The following is a 19,803-nucleotide window of genomic DNA, read 5'->3' as shown; positions in this document are numbered from 1 at the left end:
TATCTAATTTGTTTTGTTTTCTTGGCATCCTTTGTTGAAAGGGATACCTAGGTAGGCTCAGGAACTTCTGATTGGTGACTGCACATATATGCCTCATGTTACTGGCTCACAAAATGCATTAACTAACTCTCAGTAATACATTGCTACTTTTACAACAAAGAATACCAAGACCATGAAGCAAATTACGGTAGCTAATAGGAATAGATTAGAGAGTTGTTTATAATTTTATTCTCTATCTAAATCATGAAATAAATTTTTGGGTTTCATGTCCCTTTAAAGGGACAGTAAACACCTTGAGATATTAATATATATTGTTTAATTACATGTAGTAAAACAACTTTGCAATATACTATTTATTTTGTTCTCCTTTCCTGTAATTTAATTCTGAATATTGTGGACTTTCCAATTCATGTTAAACATGGAAGTGCATACACAGCTATATAACACACAATCATTTATTACACACTCTAGTACGCCATTTATAACCATTCTTTTTTTGCCTCAGCAGAAAGGGTAACCTAATATACAGTAGAGGCAACTCCTGCTTTATGGACATTAGCTATACCCTTATTTTTTCAATATTTAACTAATATAATTTTAAAAATACATGTAAAAATAATTCCCAGGTTAATCTTTGTTCTGAATACATAATTCAAGCAATGGTTTATTTAGTGTTTAATGTCCCCTTTAGCCACCATCTCACCTTTGTCAACTTATTTGCTTTTAAAACTACATTATTTGTAGATATCCACTATGGGAAAGGAATACACACTTCCCACTCATATGGTGATTTCAGGATCTCCTTTTGACCTTTAGCTCAGCTGACTCTAAATACTCCAAGTGATGCGGCATCCCAGTCTGTTTTGTTTAAGGACATAGAACCCTCAGTTTGTGTAGAATATATATTCACACTAATCTTATTGCAGCTCTCCTAATAAATTGTATTTTTATATTTTGTTTACAAAGTTAGTCCTCCAATTATTACCATAATAATAATGTGTTAATTGCAGCATACCCAAGCCTCATAGCTGTCTATAGCCTTTACATTAGCAGATAGACCCTTCACTGCCTGTCCAGTGTTCTACCCATTGAAACTCAACATGGACAGAATATGTAACATATATTTAGTAGAACAAATATCAAGGAAAACATTTGCTCATCTCTAGACTAGAGGAAATTAGGTTGAAATGATACAAAAAAAAAGCGTGAGTGGGAAACTGATGAAGAGTTGGATCCTCTGAAGAGTTGGCAACAGCAGAATAATAATGGTAGATGCTTTAAGAAGAGGAAGTAAGTTAAATGTTGGTGAGAGATAAAGTGCTAAATAAGTGCTGTTGTTTCTGCTTTTTATATTAGTATACAAAATTTTGAAATAAATAGATAGACAGACAGACAGATAGAGCAATAGATAGACAGACAGACAGACAGACTGATAGATAGATAGATAGATAGATAGATAGATAGATAGATAGATAGATAGATAGATAGCGAGATGATAGATAGAGAGAAAGATTAGAGGGATAGAGAAATAGACAGATAAATAGATAGATGATAGATAGATAGATAGATAGATAGATAGAGTTCATCTGACTGGCCTCTCTCCAATCAAGATACTGAGTGCAATTACTTCTTATTTCTGTTGGGCTATCATGGAATTATTTTTAAATCTCATTGTAATATTCCAATCTTTTTTCTCCAATATTTGTCTCCAATCATTGTTTCCAAACTTTTTTCTCCCCCTCTGTTGTGTCTCAGACCCCTCCTCCCATGTTTACTTTCTTCTCTCTTTCCACAGCCTCACACCTAACATCAGACTCCAGATTTGCAAAGACATTTTACAAGCCTCACACCTAAAATCAGACTCCAGATTTGCAAGCACTAGCCCCCCAACCCCTTCCTACCACCACCCACCCTTTGTTTACCTTAAAGGGACAGTCTATTCAAAAAATGTCTCCCCTTTAATTTGTTCCCAATCATCCACTTTACCTGCTGGAGTGTATTAAATTGTTTACAAGTATTTCCATTAACTTTATTTTGGCATTTGAAATAGTTTCTGGCCACGAGGCCAAGCTGTATTAACGCAGTCAGCAGAAGAAATTACACTCCCAGTGTGGTATAGAAGAGATAAGGTAATAAAATGTTAATTTTCCATTGTTCTCTCCAAGTATTGGTGATTGGTTTATGGACAGATATAAGATAAAGAAGCAGGTATATTTACACAATGTGATAAAGTAATGAATTCTGATTATACCTACAAGCTCAACCCATTTTATTAGGTTGTGGCTTCAAAACATAAAATCAGCTAATTCATATACATAAATTAACCTTAAACACGCAAATCTCATACATTGTATGCCCTGCAGCTGGTAAAAAAAGTAATTGGAAGCACATTAAGGAAAAAACTATTTTAAAGTATACTGTCCCTTTAATATATACACACACCTTCTAACAGTAATTATGTGCAGCAGTCACTAATAATCCAGGATAGAGAAATCAGTTCAGACTCACAGCCTTTGTACTGACATTTTACCACATTCTTTTACACTTTTCCAAACCTCACTTGCTCAGTCACCACACACTCCCCCCGCCCCATGTGATCACTCGCTCTCAGTTCACTCTGCCTTATATCAGACATATTTGCTTCCTCCCTTACCTTCTGTGTCCATTCCCTCTCCTTTAGATTGTAAACTTGAGAGCCTTTCTACCTGCAGGCCACTTTGTGTTTAAAGTGAATTACTACTGATTGTGCTCAAGTGCAGGGCATTCCTCTCCTTTTGTATAACTGAATTATTGTACCTACAACTGTTATTTACCCCTACTGTACTTGTTTGTGTATTACTGTATCCCTGTAACGTTTTTTTATTCTTTATATAGTGCTGCTTAATCTGCTGGCGCTTTATAAATAAATGATAATATAAATAATAATAATAATAGAGTAATAGAGATGATTGAGAGAGATGAGAGAGAGAGAGAGAAATAGGTAGACGATAGATAGACAGACAGATAGATTGATGATAGAGAGATAGAGAGATAGACGATAGAGATAGAGATAAAGAGAACTACAAAACCCATCATTATCTTGGTTACAGGCTGTGAAATCAACAACAGGGCCTGGAGAGTACCTTAGAAATTCCCTGTGGCACACCGGGGACACTGTCAATCAAGTCAAATTGCTTTGGAAGGATCCCAGGAATGCTGGATGGAAAGACAAGACGTCATACCGCTGGTTCTTACAGCACAGGCCGCAAGTGGGATATATAAGGTGTGTAAATGCAATTAATGTAAACTTTACATGTCCAAAAATAGTACTAGCTATAGGCAACAAAAGAGGGCACTCAAGGGCATCAGTGAAAGTTAAAATGTTATTGTGTTTCAGTGGTTCCAATTGTTAACTATAAATAACACATCTTATACTCATTTTATTACACAATCAATGATTTACGCTATTTATTTAATAACAACATTTAGAATCGTTTTAAGGGGCGATAAATGGATAGATCATGACATATTAAACAACTTTTCAGTTTACTTCTATTATTATTTTGCTTAGTTCTTTTGGTATCCCTTGTTAAAGGGTAATCCATAGGTGATGAAAGGAGTGGCAGCAGTGTTTGTAACAATGTTTATAGCAATAATATACACAGTTTCAAACACTGTTGCCATAGGGCCTCATATTCAAAACCTTACAGGGAGAGAAATCCTACAAAATCTTTATGATATTTTTTAGACCTTGTATTGTAATGTAGGAGTCTCTGTTTCACATAAAGAGCATTACATAGCAACATAAACATTTCTCAAGATACAATTTATGTTTGTAATTTTTTAAGGGCCTCGCTGTAGCAATGAGATTTCTCAGAATATCTCACCTGAGAAGCGAGGTTTTAAATATCAGACCCTTAGACAGCTAAAGACGTGTATGTTGCTAAGCTCCTATGAGCCTACCAAGGTTAATTCATCAACAAAGGAAACAAAGAGAACAAAGCAAATTTGACAGTAGACGTACATTTGAAAGTTGTTTAATATTGTATGAATGTTTAATTTTGACTGCACTGTCCTTTAATGTATTAACGGCCAGATTACAAGTTTTTTGTTATGAGCTGTGCGGTGCTAACGAGCAGTTTTTTTCTCACCACTCACTTACCTGCAGCGCTGGTATTACGGGTTTTTACAAACCCGGCGTTAACAGGCAAGAAGTGAGCGTTGAGCAAAATTGAGCTCCATACTGCACTCCAATACCAGCGCTGCTTAAGTCAGCGGTGAGCTGGTCGTACCTGCTCGTGCACAATTTCCCCATAGGAATCAATAGGGAGAGCCGGCTGAGAAAAAGTCTAACACCTGCCAAAAAGCAGCATAAAACTCAGTAACCAAGCCCCATTGATTCCTATGGGGAAATACATTTTATGTTTACGCCTAACACCCTAACATGAACCCCGAGTCTAAACACCCCTAATCTTACACTTATTAACCCCTAATCTGCCGCCCCTGACATCGCCAACACCTACATTATTCTTATTAACCCCTAATCTGCTGCTCCGGACATTGCCTCCACCTTCATTATACTTATGAACCCCTAATCTGCTGCCCCCAACATCGCCGACACCTACATTATATTTATTAACCCCTAATCTCCCTCCCCCAATGTCGCTGCAACCTAACTACACTTATTAACCTCTAATCTGCCGCCTCCAACATCGCCGCCACTATAATAAACATATTAACCCCTAAACCGCCTCACTCCCGCCTAGCTAACATTAGTTAAATATTATTAACCCCTAATCTGCCGTCCCTAACATCGCTGCCACCTACCTACATTTATTAACCCCTAATCTGCCACCCCCATCGTCGCCACCACTATACTAAATGTATTAACCCCTAAACCTAAAGTCTAACCCTAACACCTCCTAACTTAAATATAATTACAATAAATCTTAATAAAAATTAATATTATTACCTAAATAATTCCTATTTAAAACTAAATACTTACCTATAAAATAAACCCTAAACTAGCTACAATATAACTAATAGTTACATTGTATCTATCTTAGGATTTATTTTTATTTTACAGGCAAGTTTGTATTTATTTTAACTAGGTACAATAGTTATTAAATGGTTATTAACTATTTAATAACTACCTAGCTAAAATAAATACAAAAGTACCTGTAAAATAAAACCTAACCTAAGTTACAATAACACCTAACCTAACCCTACAAATAAATAAATTAACTAAATTAAAAACAATTAAATTACAAGATATTTAAACTAATTACACCCCCCAACAGTAAAACCTACCACCCACACAACCAACCCCCCAAATAAAAAACTATCTAAAAAAACCTAAGCAGTTAGCTCTATTGCAGCCCAAAACCCTAATCTAAAAATAAAACCCACCCAATACACCCTTAAAAAAACCTAACACTAACCCCCTGAAGATCCACTTACAGTTCTGAAGACCGGACATCCATCCTCAAGGATCCTTAACACCTACTAGTCGCGCACACACGATTACGGTTATTTAAAAGTGCAACATAAGAAGATAATATTACAAATTTCATAATCCAATGTTCTGCATATTCTATTCTATTTATTCCTAAAGATATATTTAAATATCTATATTATGGAATGATTTTTGCACAAACATAATATTTATACCTAGATGATTATATAGGTATAGATATAAATATATATATATATATATATATATATATATATATATAGGAATATTTAAACAACATTCCAATTTACTTCTATTATCTAGTTTGCTTTATTATTTAGATATCCTTTGTTGAAGAAATAGCAATGCACGTGGGTGAGCCAATCATATGAGGCATCTATGTACAGCAACCAAGCAGCAGCTACTGACCATATCTAGATATGCTTTTCCGCACAGTATATCAAGAGAATAAAGCAAATTAGATAATAGAAGTAAATTAGAAAGTTGTTTAGAATTGGCTGCTCTTTCTAAATCATAAAAGAAAAAAATTGGGTTTCATGTTCCTTTAACTGCAAAGGGATCCAATGTATTTATATGTCAATATACTGTATGTGTACATATGTATTTATGCTTATATAGGTCTGTAAATACATACATACATACGTACTCACAAGTAAACATATACATATTTATAGATGTATATGTATGCAGCTCTGTGTTAAACCCTTTTGCAGACCTGAGACCTCAAATTCTTGAGCCCTTATAACTTTTTTATGCAATATTTTTTTTATCAGACAGTGTAATTATGAGAGTAACTGTACTTTTAAATGTATTTTTGATTTGTTTTGTGACACTTTTTTGTCGAACGTAACCGTTAACCAGATCTCTGAGGTCGCAGTAATCAATCTAGTGTGAATCACAATTGTGCTCATGCGTTTGCATTTACTTTCAACTTGTAATACAAGCGGAATTTAACTTGTGTGCAAACAGCTGAGAAAACCCAATATCGCTTGCGTGCAAACGATAGCGCTCCACGCTTCTTCGACAAAGGATACCAAGAGTATTAACCGAATTTGATAACTGAAGTAAATTGGAAAGTTGATTAAAATGGTATACTTAGACTAAATAACAGAAGAAAAATGTTGTGTTTCATGTCCTTTTAAGTTTTCATTGTACAACACTATTAAAGGGACACTGTACCCAAATTTTTTCTTTTGTGATTCAGATAGAGCATGCAATTTTAAACAACTTTCTAATTTACTCCTATTATCAATTTTCCTTCATTCTCTTGGTATGTTTATTTGAAAAGCAAGAATGTAAGTTTAGATGCCGGCCCATTTTTGGTGAACAACCAGGGTTGTCCTTGCTGATTGGACAGCACCAATAAACCAGTGCTGTCCATGGTTCTGAAACCAAACATTTGCTGGCTCCTTAGCTTAGATGCCTTCTTTTTCAAATAAAGATAGCAAGTGAAGGAAGAATAATTGATAAAAGAAGTAAATTAGAAAGTTGCTTAAAAGTGCATGCTCTATCTGAATCATGAAAGAAAAAATTTGGGTTCAGCGTCCCTTTAAATATATCTAGGTTTTGCAAACAACAAATTATACATTTGTTTGAATTTAGATTGTGACATATTATAAATTGAATTAAACATGTTTCTAATTTTCCAGGGCAAGGTTTTTTGAGGGTCCGGAATTAGTAGCAGATTCTGGGGTTATTTTGGATACGACAATGAGGGGAGGACGACTTGGAGTCTTTTGCTTCTCGCAGGAGAATATTATCTGGTCAAACTTAAGATATCGCTGTAATGGTGAGTCTTAACGATCTTCAGCTAACTGCATTGGAATGTTTTCTTTCTGCTAGTTGAGGGGCACATGTAACATGGGCTTGATTACAAGTGAAGCACAAATTATAGCACAGGGTGATTAATCATGCTCTTTGTCCTGTTCTAAAATATCTCACAATTCGGTAATACAAATGAAAAAGTAGTAGCCAGAGAATATTTACAAGGCCGACATTTGTTTTCCGTATTACCAGTGGTGAGTCAAGTGTTATCTTGAGCGCAACCCAAAATAGCTCTAACAAATATTTTGCACTTTTGTAGACATAATGTAAACTATTAAGGCTTGAGAGTTTGTATAACAAAGTACAGTAAAGAATTTCAGTTATATTTATATCTAGTACATGTAAAATCAAGCTTTATTAACCCCTTCACTAATGGGACCAGAAAAAAAAAGTTGCCCAAAATACCTGAGAATTTCTAGTATTTTTTTTCTATCACTCCATTTAAACATAAATAGTGCCTTGTTTAATTTTTATTTACCAGTCAAAACTTTATATTTTTTTAAGTAGACAACTTAAGGTATTGATGTAGGCCCATTTTGGTATATTTTTATGCCATTATTTCACCGCCAAATGCGATCAAATAAAAAAGATTGTTAATTTTTTCATAAAAGTTTCTCACTGAAAATATTTACATACTGCTTGTGCAATCATGGCACAAATGGTTGTAAAAGCTTCTCTGGTACCCCCTTTGTTTAGAAATAGCAGACATATATGACTTTGCCATTGCTTTTTGGTAATTAGAAGGCTGTTAATTGCATCTGCACACCACGCTACTGTTATTTACCCCCAGTAAAGGGGTTAATTAGGTATCTTGTAAGGTTAGTTTTAGCTTTAGTGTAGCGATTACCCTCCCACCTGTTACTTCCCACCCCCTGATCCCTCCATAACAGCTCTCTTCCCTTTGTCACCCCCCACTGATCACCCCCATCTTAAGTACTGACAGACAGTCTGCCAGTATGAAGATTTAAGGCTTTCTTTTTTAATTCATTTTGTTTTTCAATTATTATTTTTCTGCAGGATAGGATACCCCTTACCCTCTAACCTCTCTAATTCCTCCAAAACAGCTCTCTAACCCTTCCCCCTCTAACTAGTGTTGTCATCTTAGGTACTGGCAGCTGTATCTTTAAAACCCCCTTTTTATGTATATTTTTCTTTTTATTTCTTTTCTGTTGTGTAGTGGTCCTACCACCTGCCCCACTCCTGTGATCGCAAGTTAGGTACCACACACAACCCTTGTTCCTTTATTTTTATTTTCTGTAGTCTAGGGCCCTCCCATTCCCTCGACCTCCCTCCCCCTTTACATATATATATATATATATATATATATATATATACAGTATATACATATATATATATATATATATATATATATATGTGCTTGTGTCTGTATATATATAAAATAATTTATGTAAGAACTTACCTAATAAATTCATTTCTTTCAAATTGGCAAGAGTCCATGAGCTAGTGACGCATGGGATATACAATCCTACCAGGAGAGGCAAAGTTTCCCAAACCTCAAAATGCCTATAAATACACCCCTCACCACACCCACAATTCAGTTTAATAAATAGCCAAGTAGTGGGGTGATAAAGAAAAGGAGTAAAAAGCATCAACAAAGGAATTTGGAATTAATTCTGCTTTATACAAAAAATCATAACCACCATAAAAAGGGTGAGTCTCATGAACTCTTGCCAATATGAAAGAAATGAATTTATCAGGTAAGTTCTTAAATAAATTGTGTTTTCTTTCATGTAATTGGCAAGAGTCCATGAGCTAGTGACATATGGGATATCAATACCCAAGATGTGGAACTCCACAGAAGAGTCACTAGAGAGGGAGGGATAAAATAATAACAGCCATTTTTCGCTGAAAAAAATAAATCCACAACCCAAAATATAAGTTTTATTCTCATAATGAAAAGAAAAAAACTCAAACATAAGCAGAGGAATCAAACTGAAACGGCTGCCTGAAGAACTTTTCTACCAAAAACTGCTTCCGAGGAAGCAAATACTTCAAAACAGTAGAATTTAGTAAATGTATGCAAAGAAGACCAAGTTGCTGCTTTGCAAATCTGATCAACTGAAGCTTCATTCTTAAAAGCCCACGAAATGGAGACTGATCTAGTAGAATGAGCTGTAATTCTTTGAGGCGGGTCCTGACCCGATTCCAAATAAGCCTGATGAATCAAAAGCTTTAACCACGGTGCCAATCAAATGGCAGAAGCTTTCTGACCTTTTCTAGAACCAGAAAAGATAACAAATAGACTAGAAGTCTTCCTGAAATCTTTAGTAGCTTCAACATAATACGTCAAAGCTCTTACCACATCCAAAGAATGTAAGGATCTCTCCAAAGAATTCTTCGGATTAGGACACAAAGAAGGGACAACAATTTCTCTATTAATGTTCACAAACTTAGGTAGAAATTTAAATGAAGTCCGCAAAACTGCCTTATCCTGATAAAAAATCAGAAAAGGAGATTCACAACAAAGAGCAGATAATTTGGAAACTCTTCTAGCAGAAGAGATGGCCAAAAGGAACAATACTTTCCAAGAAAGTAGTTTAATGTCCAAAGAATGCATAGGCTCAAACGGAGGAGCCTGCAAAGCCTTCAAAACCAAATTAAGACTCCAAGGAGATGAGATTGATTTAATGACAGGCTTAATACGGACCAAAGCCTGTACAAAACAATAAATATCAGGAAGTTTAACAATCTTTCTGTGAAATAAAACAGAAAGAGCAGAGATTTGTCACTTTAAGGAACTTGCAGACAAACCTTTATTCAAACCATCCTAAATAAACTGTAAAATTCCAGGAATTCTAAAAGAATGCCAGGAGAATTTATGAGAAGAACACCATGAAATATAAGTCTTCCAAACTCGATAATAAATCTTCGTAGAAACAGATTTACAAGCCTGTAACATAGTATTAATTACTGAGTCAGAGAAAACTCTATGACTGAGCACTAGGCGTTCAATTTCCATACCTTCAAATTTAATGATTTGAGATCCTGATGGAAAAACGGACCTTGAGACAAAAGGTCTAGCCTTAATGGAAGTGGCCAAGGTTGGCAACTGGACATCCAGTCAAGATCTGCATACCAGAACCTGTGTGGCCATGCTGGAGCTACCAGCAACACAAGCGATTGATTCATGATGATCTTAAAAATCACTCTTGGAATAAGAACCAGAGGCGGGAAGATATAAGCAGGTTGGTAACACCAAGGAACTGCTAACGCATCCACCGCTTCCGCCTGAGGATCCCTAGACCTGGACAGGTACCTGGGTAGTTTCTTGTTTAGATGGGAAGCCATCAGATCTATTTCTGGAAGACCCCACATCTGAACAATCTGAGAAAACACATCTGGATGGAGCAACCACTCCCCCGGATGTAAAGTCTGATGGCTGAGATAATCTGCTTCCAAATTGTCTATACCTGGGATATGAACTGCAGAAATTAGACAGGAGCTGGATTCCGCCCAAGCAAGTATCTGAGATACTTCTTTCATAGCTTGGGGACTGTGAGTCCCACCCTGCTGATTGACATATGCCACAGTTGTGATAGTGTCTGTCTGAAAACAAATGAACCATTCTCTCTTCAACAGAGGCCAAACCTGATGAGCCCTGAAAATAGCATGGAGTTCTAAAATATTGATTGGTAATTTCCAAACCCCTTGTGCTGTCAGAGATCCCCAGACAGCTCCCCAATCTGAAAGACTTGCATCTGTTGTGATCACAGTCCAGGTTTAACGAACAAAAGAGCCCCTTGAACTATACGATGGTGATCTAACCACCAAGTCAGAGAGAGTCGAACATTGGGATTTAAGGATATTAATTGTGATACCTTTGTATAATCCCTGCACCATTGGTTCAGCATACAAAGCTGGAGAGGTCTCATATGAAAATGAGCAAAAGGGATCGCGTCCGATGCTGCAGTCATGAGACCTAAAACTTCCATGCACATAGCTAGTGAAGGGAATGATTGAGACTGAAGGTTCCGACAAGCTGAAACCAATTTTAATCGTCTCTTGTCTGTTAGAGACAGAGTCATGGACACTGAATCTATCTGGAAACCTAAAAAGGTGACCCTTGTCTGAGGAATCAAAGAACTTTTTGGTAAATTGAACCTCCAACCATGACTTTGAAGAAACAACACTAGTTGATTTGTGTGAAATTCTGCAGAATGTAAAGACTGAGCTATTACCAAGATATCGTCCAAATAACACCACAATACCCCATTCTTTGATTACAGAGAGTAGGACACCGAGAACCTTTGAAAAGATTCTTGGAGCTGTCGCTAGGCCAAATGGAAGAGCGACAAATTGGTAATGCTCGTCTAGAAAAGAGAATCTCAGAAACTGATAGTGATCTGGATGAATCGGAATATGAAGATATGCATCCTGTAAGTCTATTGTGGACATATAATGCCCTTGCGTAGCAATAGACAGAATTGTCCTTATAGTAACCATTTTGAAAGTTGGCACTCTTACATAACGATTCAAAATTTTCAGATCCAGAACTGGCCTGAATGAATTTTCTTTCTTTGGGACAATGAATAGATTTGAATAAAACCCCAGACCCTGTTCCTGAAACAGAACTGGTATGATTACACCTTAAAACTCCAGGTCTAAAACACACTTCAGAAAAGCCTGAGCCTTCACTGGATTTTCTGGGATGCGTGAGAGAAAAAATCTTCTCACAGGAGGTCTTACTCTGAATCCTATTCGGTACCCTTGAGAGACAATACTCTGAATCCATTGATTTTGGACACAATTTGCCCAAATGTCTTGGAAGAATCTTAATCTGCCCCCTACCAGCTGAGCTGGAATGAGGGCCGCACCTTCATGCGGACTTGGGGGGGCTGGCTTTGGTTTCTTAAACAGTTTGGATTTACTCCAACTTGAAGAAGGTTTCCAATTGGAACCAGATTTTTTGGGGGAAGGATTAGGTTTCTGTTCCTTATTTTGTCGAAAGGAACGAAAACGATTAGAAGCTTTAGATTTACCCTTAGGTCTTTTATCCTGAGGCAAAAAAACTCCCTTCCTTTCAGTGACAGTTGAAATAATTGAATCCAACTGAGAACCAAATAACTTATTAACTTGGAAAGAAAGAGATAGTAATCTAGACTTAGATACCATGTCAGCATTCCAATATTTGAGCCACAAAGCTCTTTTAGCTAAAATAGCTACAGACATAGATTTAACATCAATTTTGATGATATCAAAAATGGCATCACAGATAAAATGATTAGCATGTTGAAGCAAACGAACAATGCTAGACAAATCAGGATCCATTTCCTGTTGCGCTAAACTTTCCAACCAAAAAGTTGAAGCAGCTGCAACATAAGCCATAGAAATGGCAGGCCTGAGAAGATGGCCAGAATATAAATAAGCTTTCCTTAGATAAGATTAAAGTTTCCTATCTAAAGGATCTTTAAAATAAGTACTATCTTCCATAGGAATAGTAGTACGTTTAGCAAGAGTAGAAATAGCCCCATCAACTTTGGGGATCTTTTTCCAAAACTCCAATCTAACTGCTGGCAAAGGATAAGATTTTTTAAACCTTGAAGAAGAAATAAAAGAAGTACCAGGCCTATTCCATTCCTTAGAAATCATATCAGAAATAGCATCAGGAACTGGAAAACTCTCTGGAGTAACCACAGGAGGTTTATAAACAGAATTTAAATGTTTACTAGTTTTAATATCAAGAGGACTAGTTTCCTCAATATCCAATGTAATGAACACCTCTTTTACCTCTTTTAACAAGGAACGAATATACTCCATTTTAAATAAAGTAAATTTGTCAGTGTCAATATCTGAGGAAGGATCTTCTGAATCAGATAGATCCTCATCAGAGGAGGATAATTCAGTATATTGTCGGTCATTTGAAACTTCATCAACTTTATGAGAAGTTTTAAAAGACCTTTTATGTTTTTTAGAAGGCGGGATGGTAGACAAAGCCTTCTGAATTGCATCAGCAACAAAATCTTTTATATTCACAGGTATATCATATACATTAGATGTTGAAGGAACAACAGGCATTGTACTATTACTGATGGACACATTCTCTGCATGTAAAAGCTTATCATGACAAATATTACATACCACAGCTGAAGATAATGGCCTCTAATTATCAAGCCGTCAACCTCAAATACGCTGGAATTCCGCAGCGTATTTGTGGCGAGGCTGATTCGCCTTAGTTATCAAGCCCTAGACACCGGCAAAAGTAGAATTTAGTGATGTAAGCTTCGATCCGCCGGACTCAGTCCGACACAGATCGATTCTTACATCACTCCAGATGTTCCGCACACAAGTTCAGCACTATCTGACTACTTTTGCTAGTTATCAAAAGACTAGCAGGTACACTCGGCACTTTTCCGGCCCAGCGTACCTGGTTTTCAAACCGCCGCCCTGGAGGATCCCATAGGAATCAATGGGAGTCTGACCATAGCGAAAGTTCATGTTCGCTGCTGCCAGATATCCCATTGATTCCTATGGGAGCTGTCTGCACCTAACACCCTAACATGTACCCCGAGTCTAAACACCCCTAATCTGCCCCCCCTACACCGCCGCAACTAAATAAATGTATTACCCCCTATACCAGCGCCCCCCGGAGCCCCCCGCAACTAAATAAAGTTATTACCCCCTAAACCGCCGCTCCCGGAGCCCACCGCAACTATAATAAAGTTATTAACCCCTAAACCGCCGCTCCCGGACACCTCCGCCACCTACATTATACCTAGTAACCCCTATCCTGCCCCCCTATACCGCCGCCACCTATAATACATTTATTAACCCCTATCCTGCGGATCCCGCACCTAAATAAATAGTTTAACCCCTAAACCGCCGCTCCCGGACCCCGCCACAACCTATATTAAACTTATTAACCCCTAATCTGCCCCCCCTACACCGTCGCCACCTATAATAAATGTATTAACCCCTATCCTGCCCCCCCTACACCGCCGCCACTGTAATAAAATTATTAACCCCTAAACCTAAGTCTAACACTAACCCTAACACCCCCTAACTTAAATATTAATTAAATACATCTAAAGAAATTTAACTCTTATTAAATTAATTATTCCTATTTTTAACTAAATACTTACCTTTAAAATAAACCCTAATATAGCTACAATATAAATAATAATTATAGTGCAGCTATCTTAGGATTTATTTTTATTTTACAGGCAAATTTAAATTTATTTTAACTAGGTACAATAGCTATTAAATAGTTTTCAACTATTTAATAGCTATCTAGTTAAAATAAAGACAAATTTACCTGTAAAATAAAAACTAACCTGTTACAATTACACATAACACTACACTATACTTAAATAAATTATTCCTATTTAAAACTAAATACTTACCTGTAAAATAAACCCTAAGATAGCTGCAATGTAATTAATATTTTTTTTTATTTAGGATTTATATTTATTTTACAGGTAACTTTGTATTTATTTTAGCTAGTTAGAATAGTTATTAAATAGTTATTAACTATTTAATAACTACCTAGCTAAAAGAAATACAAACTTACCTGTAAAATAAATCCTAACCTAAGTTACAATTAAACCTAACACTACACTATCATTAAATTAATTAAATAAATTACCTACAAATAACTACAATTAAATAAACTAACTAAAGTACAAAAAATAAAAAAAGCTAAGTTACAAAAAGTAAAAAAAATAAGTTACAAACATTTCAAAAATATTACAACAATTTTAAGCTACTTACACCTAATCTAAGCCCCCTAATAAAATAACAAAGCCCCCCAAAATAAAAAAATGCCCTACCCTATTCTACGTTAAAACGTAAAAAGCTCTTTTGCCTTACCAGCCCTTAAAAGGGCCTTTTACGGGGCATGCCCCAAAGAAAACAGCTCTTTTGCCTGTAAAAAAAAAATACAACCCCCCCAACATTACAACCCACCACCCACATACCCCTACTCTAACCCAAACCCCCCTGATCGGAACAGCCAATAGAATGCGAGCTCAATCTGATTGGCTGATTGGATCAGCCAATCGGATTGAACTTCAATCTGATTGGCTGATTCAATCAGCCAATCAGATTTTTCCTACCTTAATTCCGATTGACTGATAGAATCCTATCAGCCAATCGGAATTGAAGGGACGCCATCTTGGATGACGTCCCTTAAAGGAACCTTCATTCGTCGTTAGTCATCGGGAAGAAGAGGATGGCTCCGCGTTGGCTCGTCTGAAGATGGCTCCGCTCCGGATGGATGAAGATTGAAGACGCCGCTTGGATGAAGACTTCAATCGGATGGAAGACCTCTTCAGCGCCCCTTGGATGATGACTTCAGTCGGATTAAAGACTTCTTCAGCGCCCCTTGGATGATGACTTCTGCCGCTCCGGATCTCCTCTTCGGTTCCATCGGTGGTCGGCTGGCTGAAGACGGCTAAAGGTAGGATGATCTTCAGGGGGGTAGTGTTAGGTTTATTTAAGGGGGGTTTGGGTTAGAGTAGGGGTATGTGGGTGGTGGGTTGTAATGTTGGGGGGGTTGTATTTTTTTTTTACAGGCAAAAGAGCTGTTTTCTTTGGGGCATGCCCCGCAAAAGGCCCTTTTAAGGGCTGGTAAGGCAAAAGAGCTGTTTACTTTTTAATGTAGAATAGGGTAGGGCATTTTTTTTATTTTGGGGGGCTTTGTTATTTTATTAGGGGGCTTACATTAGGTGTAAGTAGCTTAAAATTGTTGTAATATTTTTGAAATGTTTGTAACTTATTTTTTTTATTTTTTGTAACTTAGCTGTTTTTATTTTTTGTACTTTAGTTAGTTTATTTAATTGTATTTAATTGTAGTTATTTGTAGGTAATTTATTTAATTAATTTAATGATAGTGTAGTGTTAGGTTTAATTGTAACTTAGGTTAGGATTTATTTTACAGGTAATTTTGTATTTCTTTTAGCTAGGTAGTTATTAAATAGTTAATAACTATTTAATAACTATTCTAACTAGCTAAAATAAATACAAAGTTACCTGTAAAATAAATATAAATCCTAAAATAGCTACAATGTAATTATTAATTACATTGTAGCTATCTTAGGGTTTATTTTACAGGTAAGTAAGTTTTAAATAGGAATAATTTATTTAAGTATAGTGTAGTGTTAGGTGTAATTGTAACTTAGGTTAGGATTTATTTTACAGGTAAATTTCTATTTATTTTAACTAGGTAGCTATTAAATAGTTATTAACTATTTAATAGCTATTTTACCTAGTTAAAATAAATTGAAATTTGCCTGTAAAATAAAAATAAATCCTAAGATAGCTACAATATAATTATTATTTATATTGTAGCTATATTAGGGTATATTTTAAAGGTAAGTATTTAGTTTTAAATAGGAATAATTAATTTAATAAGAGTTAAATTTATTTAGATGTATTTAATTAATATTTAAGTTAGGGGGGTGTTAGGGTTAGGGTTAGACTTAGGTTTAGGGGTTAATAATTTTATTATAGTGGCGGCGGTGTAGGGGGGGCAGGATAGGGGTTAATAAATTTATTATAGGTTGCGGCGGTATAGGGGGGCAGGATAGGGGTTAATAAGTTTAATATAGGTGGCGGCGGGGTCCGGGAGCGGCGGTTTAGGGGTTAAACAATTTATTTTGTTGTGGCGGGGTCCGGGATCGGCAGGATAGGGGTTAATAACTTAATTATAGGTGGTGGCGGTATAGGGGGGGCAGGATAGGGGTTACTAGGTATAATGTAGGAGGCGGTGGGCTTTGGGAGCGTCGGTTTAGGGGTTAATACATTTCTTATAGTTGCGGCGGTGTCCGGGAGCAGCGGTTTAGGGGTTACTAACTTTATTTAGTTGCGGGGGGGCTCCGGGGGAGCCGGTATAGGGGGTAGAACAGTGTAGTTAGTGTGGGTGCTTAGTGACAGCTTGTCAATAAAGCTGTCAAAAAGCCGAAGAGCAGCGAGATCGGATGAGTGATAACTATCACAGTCCGCTGCTCATCGCCCCGTACTTGGTGTGCGGCTTTTTGACAGCTTTTTTGATAACTTTGGCAAACGTATTCAGGTCCGCGGCGGCGATGGTAGGCGAGCTTAGGCGGGCGTATTTGGCCGGCGAAGGCAGGTAAAGTAGATGCGTTGATAACTAGAGGCCATAATCTCCACAAATTTACAACAAATGCACTTAGCTTTGGTAGAACTGTTATCAGACAGCAGGATTCCAACAGTGGTTTCTGAGACAGGATCAGATTGAGACATCTTGCAAATGTAAGAGAAAAAACAACATATAAAGCAAAATTATCAATTTGCTTATATGGCAGTTTCAGGAATGGGAAAAAATACAAACAGCATAGCCCTCTGACATAGAAAAAGACAAGAGGCACATAGGAATGGGGTTTTAAATAATGAAATTATTTGGCGCCAAGTATGAAGCACAACGTAAGCTGAAATTTTTTTGGCGCTAACAACATCTGGAAATGACACACTTGCATCATTGAAGATGCAACCTATGCAAGAAACTCGGCGTCAACTAAGACTAAATGACGAATTTGCATCATCGGACGTACCTTCACGCCAAAAATATTCTCGCACCAAGAATGACGCAATAAACTTTGGCATTTTGCACCCTTTTTAATGAAGAAACAGTCAATTGAAAAAAGACCATACCCCAGGTAAGAAAAATATTTTCCAAAATATGAAACTGATAGTCTGCAAAAGGAAATATACATAGACCTGACTCATGGCAAATATAAGTACAATACATATATTTAGAACTTTATATTAAAACATTAAGTGCCAAACCATAGCTAATAGTGTCTTAAGTAATGAAAACATACTTACTGAAAGACACCCATCCACATATAGCAGATAGCCAAACCAGTACTGAAACAGTTATCAGTAGAGGTAATGGAATATGAGAGTATATTGTCGATCTGAAAATGGAGGTAGGAGATGAATCTCTACGACCGATAACAGAGAACCTATGAAATAGATCTCCCGTGAGGAAAACCATTGCATTCAATAGGTGATACTCCCTTAACAACCCTCTGACATTCACTGTACTCTGAGAGGAACCGGGCTTCAAAATGCTGAGAAGCGCATGTCAACATAGAAATCTTAGCACAAACTTACTTCACCACCTCCATAGGAGGCAAAGTTTGTAAAACTGAATTGTGGGTGTGGTGAGGGGTGTATTTATAGGCATTTTGAGGTTTGGGAAACTACCCCTCCTGGTAGGATTGTATATACCAGTGTTTTTCAACCAGTGTGCTGTAGCACACTAGTGTGCCGTGAGAGATCCTTAGGTGTGCCGCGGCAGACTGACAAGAGTGCGGGGGTGTCCCTCTTTCAAATTTTGAAATATTGGGATGTATGTGACAGGCTCATCAGGCATCATTTACAACCATGACATTGACATTCATTCACAGACAATCATTATGATTGTTTGTGAATGAATGTCAATATGTCATGTATAGTTTGTAGGAGACATGGCATAACAGCACAGTACAGTGTATATATATATATATATATATATATATATATATATATATATATATATATATATATATATATACACATATATCCTGTATTAGGCTACAATGCGTGATTTTGTAAAATTTTGGGATGGTGGTGTGCCACAGGATTTTTTAATGTAAAAAAGTGTGCCGCGGCAAAAAAAAGGTTGCAAATCACTGATATATACCATACGTCACTAGCTCATGGACTCTTAATTTATATTTCAATACAAAACCATGAGCAATAAAATATTACTTTTAACTTGTAATAGGAGCTCCAAAGTAGAGGCACTAATTATTTAACTTGAGCTATGTTAACACAGAATAATGCTAATATGTTTGTGCTCTACATGTACTCTAGCCCTATATGTGGAAGAGTAATACACTCATCTTATTTCCTTAAAATTATATCAATTACACAAAACAGAATTCAAACTTTTATTGTGATGTTTTGGGGTTTTACTAAATAATAGGGAAACATGCCTATGTATAACTCCCTGACACAGGAATGTATCCTCCGTGAAAAGCACAATTGGGCTAAAGTAAGTTGCTCCTAGGTGGTCACTCACCAAAGAACAAGTTACTAAGCTGTTGTTCGTTCTTGGTAGAGCACTTCTCTTTCTGTTTGTAACACACCACAAGCCTGAAAGTATATATACTATGCGTTGTGTTAGCAATACTTCTCAAACACTGACATCAACTAGGCAACCAAACAGTAAGTGGAAATTAAATATCAACCAACACACAAAAAGGAACTGTTCATAGCACCTCAGTATAAGATCACAAAATGTAAAGCAAGCTAAATATATTAAGAAATCAATATTAAACAGCACAAAATATGTTAAAGTACATTCATCTATGAAAGCAATACATAATGTACAGGCAGAGTAGAAATATAAAACACAATATCGGTATCGGCGCTGGAATGGTCTGGGAAAGTAAAGTCCAGAATCTGGAAAAGCCGGTTATCCCTAATGGGTATATTAATTAGTAGCAGAAAGCGTCCCAAAAAACAGACAGGGAGCCCCTCAGAATCACCTATGATGACCT

The 19,803-nt window shown here is 36.5% G+C and overlaps 1 protein-coding gene across 1 annotated transcript in view; it reads left to right on the top strand.

Moving 5' to 3' along the window:
- LOC128647267 (cartilage oligomeric matrix protein-like) overlaps window positions 1–19,803 on the top strand; it is a 136,757-nt gene that overhangs the window by 104,747 nt on the left and 12,207 nt on the right. Inside the window, exons 16-17 of the mRNA XM_053700059.1 lie at window positions 3,090–3,262; window positions 7,102–7,241. Of these exons, the coding sequence (XP_053556034.1) occupies window positions 3,090–3,262; window positions 7,102–7,241 (313 nt within the window). The remainder of the gene's footprint in view (window positions 1–3,089; window positions 3,263–7,101; window positions 7,242–19,803) is intronic.

Source organism: Bombina bombina, chromosome 2, assembly GCF_027579735.1.
Source record: "Bombina bombina isolate aBomBom1 chromosome 2, aBomBom1.pri, whole genome shotgun sequence".
Taxonomy (NCBI): domain Eukaryota; kingdom Metazoa; phylum Chordata; class Amphibia; order Anura; family Bombinatoridae; genus Bombina; species Bombina bombina.
Note: the sequence above shows the minus strand (reverse complement) of the source record. Positions and strands in the feature narration are given on the sequence as shown.